This window comes from Hydra viridissima, unplaced genomic scaffold (genome assembly GCF_058129835.1).
Source record: "Hydra viridissima isolate aposymbiotic clone 2 unplaced genomic scaffold, HvirCarnegie_v1 scaffold_4, whole genome shotgun sequence".
NCBI classification, from domain to species: Eukaryota; Metazoa; Cnidaria; class Hydrozoa; order Anthoathecata; family Hydridae; genus Hydra; species Hydra viridissima.
The window spans coordinates 12,377,126-12,389,126 of NW_028324303.1; the positions used below are offsets into that span (position 1 = coordinate 12,377,126).

A 12,001-nucleotide genomic window follows, 5' to 3' on the forward strand; every position below is an offset into this window, starting at 1 on the left:
CACTATATGCAGCATCTAAATTTTATAAAATACCTAAGACAACCCTTGTTCAACGAACACAAGGTTGAGCAAAGAGTCAAGTAGGGCGTCCAACAATTTTTGATAAAAACATAGAGGTTAAAATTAAAAATTGGCTAATTGATATGGCCAAGGTTGGTATGTCAGTCACAAAGAAACTTCTTCTTAAGGGTATATCTATTTTAGCACATAAAATGAATCTTGACCAAAAAGTAATTGGCACTCATTGGGCAAGCAATTTTTTCAAGAGACATTCAACACTTTAAATTCGAAAGGCTCATCCAAAACACAGAATACTTGTTTCCAAACAAGATATTAAAACGTGGTTCCAAATAATAACAGAGTATATGGATAAAAATGATTTATTGTCTGTGTTTGAGGGTCGTAATCGAATTTGGAACCTTGATGAATCATCTTTTGATCTGTGTCCATCTATTAAAAATGCAATTGGACAAAAAAATAAACGATTGTATAACATCACTGCAAATAGTGATAAAGAAAGTTTCTCAGTTATGATCAGGGCCGCCGCGTGCGGGGTGTTACTGGGTACTTTTTACCCGGGCGCAGGATCAGAAGGGGCGCACACATGACAATAATTTTTTTTACTTTAATAAAAAAGATACACAGGGCTTCAAAAAAAAACTCTTAATTTTATAATATAAGTTTATTGTAACAATACACTTGACACATATTTTAAAATTAGGAGTTTAAGAATTGTTGCCTCAGCAATACAGCATTATCCGAATTCGAAATCCGAATATGCGGAAGTCTGAGACTACTCAAAACTTTTGCGGGAAAATACTCATAATGGCTGCTTTGTTTATAAAAAACACATGTATATCTATATTTATTATATACATACATATATATATATATATCAACAAAAGTTAAAGTACATTGCATAACTGAGATTCCAAGACTTCATTTAGATTCGCTAAGTAACATAAGAGTACCTTTAATACTTGAATTATTCTGTTTTGTAAAAACAAAACATGTTCAGTTTCAAGAAAAAAGATTCTGGCTGTCAAAACAGAAAAAATGCGGCAAATAGGACAGCAAATGAGCAAAAAAATAAACGTACACTCGAAGGTTGTGGTATACGAGCTACAAAAAAAGGAGATGGGGATAGGCCTGCTGTTTCCACATTGATTATTACAAATTCCTCCCAGACACGTCAAGCTTTTGAAATAGTAAGTTCATTAATTTAAACATAACCTTTTTTTTCATATACCTTTCCTATTATACTATTGCTATATAAATCAAGAGATTTTAAAATCTTTTACTTCATTTTCTATAGGATGGCTTTGGAAATGAGTCTTTTGAAAATTTTTTGAGCTCAGAAGAAGCACTGCCTCCTTCAAGTAGCACAATATCGGCAACAAGAGTTGAAAATGGAAACAATTAATTGGTAAATTTTGCTTTGCAAAGATTCTTTTAATAATCATTTTGAGCTTGTGTAAGTAATATACTTATTTAAATATTTATTTGAAATAATAGTGTAAAGATAAGATTGAGGCAATTAGTACAAACGATCCTACTTTGTGGGCTGAAAATATGTCTAAAGTAGAACGTGATGCAGTTGTTCTTCAGGGGCCTCCTAAAAATCCTTCATCTTTTCCGAGAGACTCGAACAAAATTAAGGTTCCTTAATCAGTTTTCCACGAAATAACTCGCAATGGGGAAAAAATAAACAGAGATTGGCTTGTTTGGAGTGCAACTTCTAAAATATTTCTTTGCCTTCCGTGCTCACTTTTCGGAAGCAAGCAAGCTTGCGGGGCTGGTAATCAATCGCATCTTCTACGTTGGAATGGTGGCATCAATGGAAACTGGAGAAAGCTAGCTGACAAAGTAAAAAGCCACCAAAACAATCCTCGCCATCGAGACTATTACATTAAGTGGAAAACAGCGCTGGAAAGCATGGAAAATCAGTGTGGGTTTGATTCAAGTCTAGATAAATTGGTAAGAAATGATGCAGCTAGGTGGCGTGAAATTCTGCGGTGCATCTTAGATGTAATTCTCTTCTTAGCATCACGCAACCTTAGCTTTAGAGGTATATTTATGAACGGTAATTGTTATATTTATATTTACATTTTAATTTATCTGCGCTCTAATTAAACAGAAAGTCGTGATTTATATGTGTAATTATAATTCTTGTTTTAGGCTCATCAAAAATGATTGGTGATGACGATAACGGCAACTTTCTTGCAACTATAGAGCTACTCGCAAAGCACAACAAGACTCTTCAGTTACACCTAGAAGTAGTTTCTCGCAGCCAACAAGAATCTAAACAAATTGTTGCTCATTATTTGGGTTGGAGTTCTCAAAATGATTTTATCAAAGAGTGTGGAAGAATTGTCCGCGGTGCCATTATTAAAGAGGTTCATATGGCAATTTACTATTCCATTCTTGTCGATGGAACGCCTGACGTCTCTCATACTGAGCAAATTGCCTTTGTTCTCCGCTTTGTCTACTATGGTATTGATAAAAGATGGGTGGTTAAGGAGCGTTTTCTTAGGGTCGAAAATCTCGAAAAAAAGAAAGGTGCAGATATTGCCAAGCTAATTATGGACGTCTTGGAGCAAAACGACATCGATCTGAAGAACTGCCGAGGTCAAGGATACGACAATGGTGCCAACATGTCTGGTGTGTACAAAGGAGTACAAGCGATCATTCTTCAAAGAAATTCTCAAGCTTTCTACATGCCATGCAGCGCTCATAACCTTAACCTAGCTGGTGTTCACTCCCTTGAATCTTCTGTAGAAATGAAGAACTATTTTGGCCAGATTCAGTTACTCTAAAATCTTTTTAGTGGAAGCCCTAAAAAGATGGAAAATCTTGACCGAGACGACTGGTTTGTCTCTTCATCAAACCTCGCAAACCCGATGGAGTGTACGCATTGAGGCTGTAAAGCCGTTGGTTAAGCGACCCCGAGAAATTCTTCTTTCTTTGCAGAAACTTCGGGATCTTGATTTAACTGGAGATATTTTGAAATACGTAAAATCTTTGGAGAAATGGATTCAGTCATTTGAGTTTATTATCATGACAACCTTCTGGTTCAAAGCACTTCAAGCAATAAACTGTCAGCGTGTCATTTCAATCAGAAAATATTACTCTAGATGATGAGATGAAACTTATGAGGACTCTTATCGAGGATCTTACTAGATTTAGATCTTCTTGGCCCGAATTAGTTAATGAAGCACATTTAGTTGCCTCCGGTCTAGCAAGCTTTGGATTTCAGTCAAAATTAGTTCAAAAAAGGACAAGGAAGAGGAAATCGTTTTACGAAGAAGCAAGGAACGAAGTTCATTCCTACGAAAACGATGAAAAGCAGTTTGAGGTGAACGTATTCAACACCGCTCTCAATACTTTAATTCAACAAATGAGAGACAGATTTCAAGCTGCAGAAAAGATGACGAACATTTTCTCGTTCCTATGGCTCTCAGAATCAAATAGTAGGTCGAGTGAAGAAAAAGAAGTTAAACAACCTAACGTGGAGGAGAAATGTAAAACTTTGGCGCAAATCTATGTGAGTGATGTAGATGAAGACAAACTTATTTTAGAGGTCCGTCATCTGGATACTCTGAAGCGCGCCAATCTTTTCGGTCCAAAAGAAAATCTCACTTCAATGAAACTATTAAATGGAATCTATCAGAAAGGTCTAGAGCCTCTCTTCGAATCAATATACATTTTGTTACGTATTTTTAACACGATTCCCGTTTCCATCGCCGAAAGAGAGCGGTCTTTCAGTAAGCTTGGTCTCGTAAAAACAACATTAAGATCTACAATGAGTCAAGACCGGCTAACTAATCTCCTAGTTATATCTATTGAACACGATCTTGCAAAAAGTCTGTGCTACGACGAGGTCATTACGAATTTTGCTATGAATAAAGCCCGGAGAGTAAACTTCTCTTGAAGCATTAAATATCTATTACATTTAAAACTTACAGTTACTTGCAATATAAATAAAGTTCAATAACATGTCTATTTGTGCATTTCTTTTTTAATATATTAAAAAAATTATTAGAGACTTCCTCGACCCACGCCCTCAGAATTCAGTAAAAAAAGATTAGCATTTGGACAGTACTCAAACTTTTTTTTGGATTCGGTTGATATGATAGGGCGCAAGTAAAATTTTGACCCCGGGCGTCATTAAGGATCGCGGCGGGCCTGGTTATGATAACAGTAAATGCAAGTAATTTATTTGCACCACCTTTGGTTTTGTATCCCTATGAACGGCGAATTCCACAAGAAATTGCAGCTGACTTTCCTAAAGATTGGGTTATGGGTAAATCAGCCAAAGGTTACCAGATGTCCCAAACATTTTATGATTATATATCTGGACCTTTTATTGAGATTTTAAGGAAAAATAGTGTCCTATTGCCAATAATTCTTTTTTTAGATGGCCACAAATCACATTTGACCTTAGATTTGGGACAGTTTCGCAGAGAAAATGGTATTGCAATCATTTGTTTGCCACCTAATTGCACCCATTTTGCACAACCATTGGACCGAGTTTACTTTCATGTTGCAAAAGATATTTGGACAGACATAGTCACAGAATGGAGAATGCAAAACCTTGTTGCTCTACCAAAAAGGACATTTGCACCCCTGCTCCAGACTGCAATTGCAAAAACACAGGAAAATCCAACTTTAATACCAAATGGATTTAAATGCTGTGGTTTGTGTTCTTTTTTACTAGAAAATTTTGATCTTACAAAAGTCCAGTTAAGTGTACAAGAAAATGAAATTCAAAGGTAGAATTAATAAATCTCTGTCAGAAAAACAAATGTCTTTAGTGTATTAGTCATTTTGATCTTCAAGAAATATATAATAGTAAACATTAGGACTTTCTTTTTTACTTATTAGGACTTTCTTTTATTCCAAACAAAATGATAGTACTTTCTTTTTGTCATCACCTCGAACTATATTACAGCTTAAATTAAGACTTTTTTGAATGTATTCACGCCTAAAATAGGGTAAAACTGAAAATTTATTCATTATTTTACAATATTATCAAAAAGCAAGAATTCGAATTCATTATTTTTTAGTATTAATTCGCTCTTATAAATTGAGATATCGAAAACTAGGACTTTCTTACGTCACACCACGGTATTTCATTTAAAAAAAAAGCAGCCAAAATTTCAAGTTTCTAGCATGCAAAGTTTTTGGGGTATTTGATGTCAAAGTTGAAAATGAACAGAAAAAGTGCGTTTAGTGGCGCAAAAATACGCTTCATCTCGAATCAATTTTCGACTAAATATCAGTATAACCACTAAATCATAATGCATCGTTAGAAAGATAGTGCAATGTTTTCGAAAAGTGTATAGCTTTGTAATTTGCCGGCAAATAAAATAATAATGATAGAAATCTGAACTTTACTAAAAAAACTCCCCTCCCCCCATCCTTCTTCCTATATTTCCCCCGGCTAAATCGAAACGCTCGGTCAAGCTTAGGGAATGTACTAACAAGTTTAGAGTGTATACTAACGATCCTTCACCTAAGTTATGCTTGTTTTAATGATGTTTCTTAAATATTTTATAACTTCTGTTTGTGGAACATAAAAGTACCTTTAACTCCTTTTTTTGTTATCTGTGCTGTTATTTTATTCTCTGGAACCATTGTTCTTGCTGTAATCTCTTTCAAGATATTATTTCTTTTTAATCAGCAAAAGGATACTACAATTTATTGATTAAAAAAGAAATATTTTAAATTATAACTCGTAAAACCTTTTTAAAGACTGGCTTTAAAATCGATGAGTTATTTTGTTACATTAAAAAGTGCGTCTTCGGTTTTACGTTTCTAACGTTCTGCTTTCTTTTTCTTTTTTTTTTCTTCTTTATAGCTTGTTTTCTTAGATTTAATGTTGACATTTTGAGCAAAAACAGAACTTGTCTACGTATTTGCATCTAAGATGTAAAAGGAAAGAACTTAGTCAAAATCTTTTTCTTTGTAAGATGAATCGTCATGCGAGTCCAATTTTTCAAAGATACAGCCACCAACAGCGTATGTTTCATTTACAGCATAATAGGACGTAAAGGAAGCTGGCGTTTGACAGTTTCTCGTTTTACTGTGTAATGATGAGTGCTTAACATATTGTGAGAGAAGTGTTCTTAATAAGTGTTTTATATGTGTGTTGTTAGTATGATTGTGGTAAGATTTAGGGAGATATGGGTTCTATGGTTATGAGGTTGAGGGTTTGGGGACTATTTGGTTAGAACTGGACAAGGTTCCATCTTTAAAGGGTTAAGATTTGTTTACCACCCTCAATATATTCTATTATGCAATATATCTTTACTATCAATTATCAATATATATCTATTCTTCTTTTGTATACGAATATATCTTCTTTTTCTTCTTTATTTGAAACGCTCAAAACTTTTGTTTATTCCTCTTTAATCAATATTTCTTCTGACTGTTTAATTCTGATCGTTGTTTTTAATTTAATTCTCCCTTCATTATTTTTAAAAAAGTGTGCAACTTAATCACTCAACATGACATGCAAATATTGTTATACTGAAACCTTCAAAAATTGATAGATAGCCTTGTGAGCATCAAATGAAAGAGAAAAAGATTGATACAAACCTCGAGGTATATATAGTCTTTTAACGACCAGTTGATTCTGGTGATCAAGACTTATACGATTTTAACTAACTTAAAAGTTGAATACTTATATTAACGGTTGGAAGCAGAGAGCAAAACAGCAAAACAAGTGAAACTGGGTTATTAACGCTATTACTACGAAATTGATAGTGAGAACATAATACAATTGAATATTAAAAGAAATTTTTTTTTACCTAATTTACAAATATATATACTATGCGTCTATTTTGGCGTTTAATATGTGCGTTTAATATAGACGTCTCTTTTCCCAAATTAGAGGAGTCTACTTTCGAGAAATTATTATTCAATCGAGTTAATGATTGCATCTCCTATTGGTGCATCTCCAGACACCTGGAGCTAAAAAAAGTTTGTGGTAAACAAAAAATAGTAATATCAGGTAAAGGTGCACATGAATTTCTCTCACTTTTCAAAGTTTATAAAGCTATTAATCTGTGGTTTACTTGGTGCGCAGATAGTGGACCAGAGAAAAAAGATCGATTTGTTATTGTTGTTTCGGGAAAGGAGATAAATTAAGTTGCACATGCAACTGCCACGGTAATTAATAATTGCAAACTAACAGAGGAAACTTTTGGAATATACAGGGTAAGGCAAAATTAACTCCCCTATTTGAAAGAACTGTTATTTTTTATTTTGATATTAACTGTCGTTATTTTTTTTACAGTTGTAAAGTAGAATAGCACAAAATTAATCATGAATCAATTCAATCTACAACAACGTGCAGAAATCGTGACTATTTTTATCCAAAAAAATAACTCAGTTGTGTTAACTCAACGAGAATATCGAAAAAGACATCGTAATCAATCAGCACCTGATAAGAAAACAATTCGATCTTTATCAAATCGATTTGAACAGTATGGAACAACTTTAGACTCTCACCATTCAGGAAGACCAAGAACCGCCCGTTCTGAAGAAAATATCGCTCGTATTCGTGAAAGTGTTGCAGAGTCACCAAAAACATCAACAAGAAGACGTGCTCAACAATTAAACATTTCTCAGCGCTCTCTTCGACGAATTTTGAAAAAAGATTTACACCTTTTCCCTTACAAAAAAGTGTGTGCAAAAGTTAGTGCAAAAGCTATTGCCTAGAGACCATAATCAGCGTTTGAAGTACAGTAATGTCATTTTGAATCTTGCGAGAGGAATTGATAATTTTAGTGAAAAAATGATAATGAGTGACGAAGCACATTTTCATCTCAGTGGCCATGTAAGAAAACAAAATTCTCGATTCTGGGGAAGTGAAAGCCCACAAGTCATTCATGAAACATTATTGCATCCAAAAAAATAATAGTTTTGTGCGCTATTCATGCCAAAAATCTCATTGGATCTTATTTTTTTGAAGACGAAAATGGACAAACAACAACTGTTACTGGTGATAATTATCGACAAATGATCCGAGACTTTTTAATGCCACAAATGGAAGAACAAAATCTGGATAATATGTAGTTTGAACAGGACAGTGCCACATCACATACAGACAAAGAAACAACACGGATTTTGAAAGACCTTTTTCCAGGTCGATTTATTTCTCGTTTTGGTGATTTGCATTGGCCTGCAAGATCACCTGATTTAACAGCTCCAGACTTCTTTTTATGGGGTTATTTAAAAGAAAAGGTGTACGTGAATAAACCACGAACTCTAGATCAACTGAAAAACAATATTCGACAAGAAATAAACATACCGGTTGAAATACCTAAAAATTGACAAACAAAAAATTTAAATGCTAAATAAACATACTATTTGAAAAAAAAAACAAAAATCTTTCATTTATTTCAAAATTATAAGCAAACCAAATGGGGAAGTTAATTTTGCCTCATCCTATAGTTTTATCAGCATGTATACGCATCATGCAACGATGACCGTATTGCTTGGATTACCTGCTCAAATTCCAGTGATACTCCATTCAATAAACTCAGCGTAACTAAGTATAGTAACTTATCTAAGGTCATATCAACAACGGTGTTGAAAGAAAATGTGGCATTTAAGGAAGGAAATGGCTCTACTCAGTCCTCTTTTCAGATAAAGTAACTGTGGAAAGTATTTCCATTTTTGAATTATTAAGAGTTCAGCAGGAGGTGATGCCTTTCTGCTCATGCATTCTCAAGTTACAACCGTGGTATAAAATTTTTATGTATGTAAGTATAACCACATTATTTAACATAAATGAGTTTAGTTCTTGCTACACAACAATTTAAAGATTTGATTTGAAATGAATTTTTATCGAACTGATTTTTTTTTTTCCGACATCTTTAAAACACGTGTTTTTACTTTAACTGAAAATAATTAACTGAACATACATAGAACACTTAGCATACTTACCATTTTTTAAAATGTACAGAACAATATTCTTTAAAACTCGAGTGCAACACGCGTTTAAAAATAAGACTTCTTTCTAAGAAGGAAATTTATCATCAATGATTCTACTGGGATTTTTTTTCTTTTTTTTTTACAATAAATATACATTTTTTCATAATCTTTTGCACATGTTTATTTTGCGTACGTAAGTTTTTATATATTTTTCATCAAGAAATTTACATTTTATTTTTTATTTATTAATCAGTTTTTATTTTATTTCCAGCATCATTATGTATGAAAGTATTTTTTCAAAAATTAAAATGTATACCCCCGGTAAATCTTTTCTTTTGCGAATTGTTATTCCGTATTATAGTTTTACTTTATATTTATGACGTAATATGTCTATATTGATAGTAAATAGGAAGAATGACAAACCAATAATAAAAAAATATGAAGCTATATAAATTTTAACTTCTTTATCCTAGTATCAGTAAAGAAAGTACAATGGGTACAGCCCGCTCTCTACCTTTATCTGATCTTCCTACACCTAGTCATATGTCAATAGCAATCAGTGGTCTGAATACATTTATTTTATTATATCCTGGTAAATGTATTATGTTTTATATTTATACATTGTATATACATAATTGTGTTATCGTAAATATATCTTACCTGAAGTTTTATATTTACAATTAACCTAGTGTGAACAATTATGATGAAAGTTTTAATATTTTGGAAAACATTTGTTATAATTTTCATAAGAATTTTTTACTTCAATGTGGTCATTGATAAATTATTTACTAATCTGTTCTGAAACAGTTTTGATTTATTTGAAATTTCAAATTATACTGATCTTGTTTACAAATCCCTGGTCTTTTTCTTGATGAAAGTAATTTTTTTTTTTTCATATGGAGTCTAGAGCAGAGATTTGATTTTGTCCATTTTTATGAATATTTGTGTGTGTATCTTAAAAGAACTGCAATTAAAAAAATCATTAACAACTTTGTTCAAAATATAAATGTATTATTGAAATAACTATAAGAAAAAAATTAAATAAAGTTTTTCACAATTCATAACCAAATGTACATAGCTGATATTTATGAATGGAATATCTAACTCACAAAAAGGATCATAACTATTGATTCTTTTCTTTTAGGTAAAAATGAACTGGATGCTGTGGGTTCAGCTATTCAACAGAATTGGCTTAGTGGAATATCACTAGAAAAGGCTAAATTGAAAGACCTTAATAATGTTAATTCAGTTAAAGCATATTCTTTTAAGCTCATTGGCAAACCTTATGTCAATAAAATATCTAAAGCTAAAGCTATGCAAGTTAATGTGTGGTGCTATCTTGCAGGTTTTAGGAAGTATGGGGTGGCAGGTATACTATAGAAGATTTATTAGTCATTCATTGTAGAAGATGAATGTCGTAATTTTCTAGTTGAGTTTTTCTGAACTGAGCCTGTTGATTGAGGATTTTAAGACACTCTTACGTTTTTAGTTTTTGATATAGCGACTTATTTCAAGTGATTTAAGTAGAAGTGTTGATCTATCAACTTGGTATTTTCAATATCAATTTGTTCAATTTGATAATCAAAAGTTCTTAGAAGTTACAAGTACTGTTTTTTTTTTCTTAAAGAATTTGTTGACAAGTTTAATGAGCATGCATATGGGTTAGGGATTCTGAGATGTAAATGTCAGATGTAAACTTTAGGTGTGTGTTTAACAAATAACACTTTTTTAGTTTATCACAAAGTTTTTTATAGCTTTCCGATTATTGCAAACTTGTATATCTCATTTAAAAAGCTACAGGGTGACCACAAAGTATCCGCACAGATAAAGAGCTTAATAAAAAGCATGTAGAAAGTATTTGGAACACAAATTTTATTTTAAAACATTTATTGAACTATAACAATTATGATTCAAAGATTGAATTCGAATTTTCCTCCATCAGCAAAATAACAGGCCTGTAGGCGTCTCGGGAATGCTTCGACGGTGGCGAGCAAGTAGGCAGGGTCCAGAGAATCCCAAGCTTTCAGTAGTGATTTTTTTAAACTTTCAATATTTTTATGCGGCTTTTGGCATGCCTTTCCTTCTAGGACGCTCCAGACTGAGAAATCCATCGGGTTAAGATCGGGGCTCGATGGTGGCCATTGAGAAAAGTTGATAAAATCAGGAAAAGTTGCCGCACAAAAATCCTGAACTGTCTTCTTTTTATGGGCTGGAGCTCCATCTTGCATGAACGTCCAAATACGATTTCCAAGTTCTTTTTGAGCCCAAGGAACAATTTCTTTCTTGAGCATATCCAAATAATTGTCACCGTTGACCTTTATACCTTGTGGAACAAATATGAGCGGTGTCTTAACATGAGCCGTTATCCCGGCGAATACCATAACTGAAGCAGGATGAGAACTGCGTGAAACCGAGACATTTGGTTGAGATTTTGCCCAAACTCGATCGTTCTGCTTATTAAGAATGCTTTCCACTGTAAAAATCTTTTCGTCAGTGAACAAGATGTTGCGATAATCAATTCCGTTGAAACGGTGCAGAAGTCCAAGAGAACGGTCTTTACGTTTGACTTTAGCTGCTTGAGAAAGAAGTTGCGACTTGTTCTTCTTGTATGGTTTGAGCTTAAGCTTCTTTTTGATTATCTTTGCCATTGAAGTTCGTTTTATCCCCATTTTCTTTGCGAGACCTCGAGCAGATTGATTGGGGTTCAAACGCAGGCGATCGCGTACCTTTTTCACATTGCTCGCAGTGATCACTGTTCGAGGTCTTCCGGATTTTGGATGATTAGAACTTGTTCCCAACTCGTCAAAGCGTTTAATTGTGTTGTAAATTGTCCGTCTTGGCGCATGTAAACGGTTCTGAATGTAGCTCGCTGAGTAGCCTTTTTTGTGAAACTCGATGATAGATTGACGATAAGGAGAAACGCGCACCATTCTAAAAAAACCAATTGAACATAGTTTACAAAGTATATAAAGTAAAGTAAATAAAGTTTATGACATAATATTAACCAAAAACAACAAATAAATAAGAAAATACATAAGTGCTTTTATGCTTATATTTT

General features: G+C 33.2%; 1 protein-coding gene and 2 pseudogenes across 3 annotated transcripts; all 3 read left to right on the forward strand.

The window, feature by feature from the left end:
* The first annotated feature begins 1,010 nt into the window (after positions 1 to 1,010).
* LOC149889949 (uncharacterized) lies at positions 1,011 to 1,687 on the forward strand (annotated as a pseudogene). Its single transcript, XR_016451841.1, has 3 exons — positions 1,011 to 1,208; positions 1,316 to 1,426; positions 1,516 to 1,687. The product of XR_016451841.1 is annotated as an uncharacterized LOC149889949 (transcript).
* On the forward strand, positions 1,549 to 4,000 carry LOC149889950 (zinc finger MYM-type protein 1-like; annotated as a pseudogene). The gene is made up of 2 exons (XR_016451840.1): positions 1,549 to 2,068; positions 2,179 to 4,000. The product of XR_016451840.1 is annotated as a zinc finger MYM-type protein 1-like (transcript).
* Positions 4,001 to 9,313: 5,313 nt separating this feature from the next.
* LOC149889951 (uncharacterized) lies at positions 9,314 to 10,645 on the forward strand. The gene is made up of 3 exons (XM_090084597.1): positions 9,314 to 9,535; positions 10,088 to 10,312; positions 10,433 to 10,645. The coding sequence occupies exons 1-3, from the start codon at positions 9,436 to 9,438 to the stop codon at positions 10,459 to 10,461; spliced, it is 354 nt and encodes a 117-aa protein (XP_089940723.1). The 5' UTR covers positions 9,314 to 9,435; the 3' UTR covers positions 10,462 to 10,645.
* Positions 10,646 to 12,001: the final 1,356 nt, after the last annotated feature.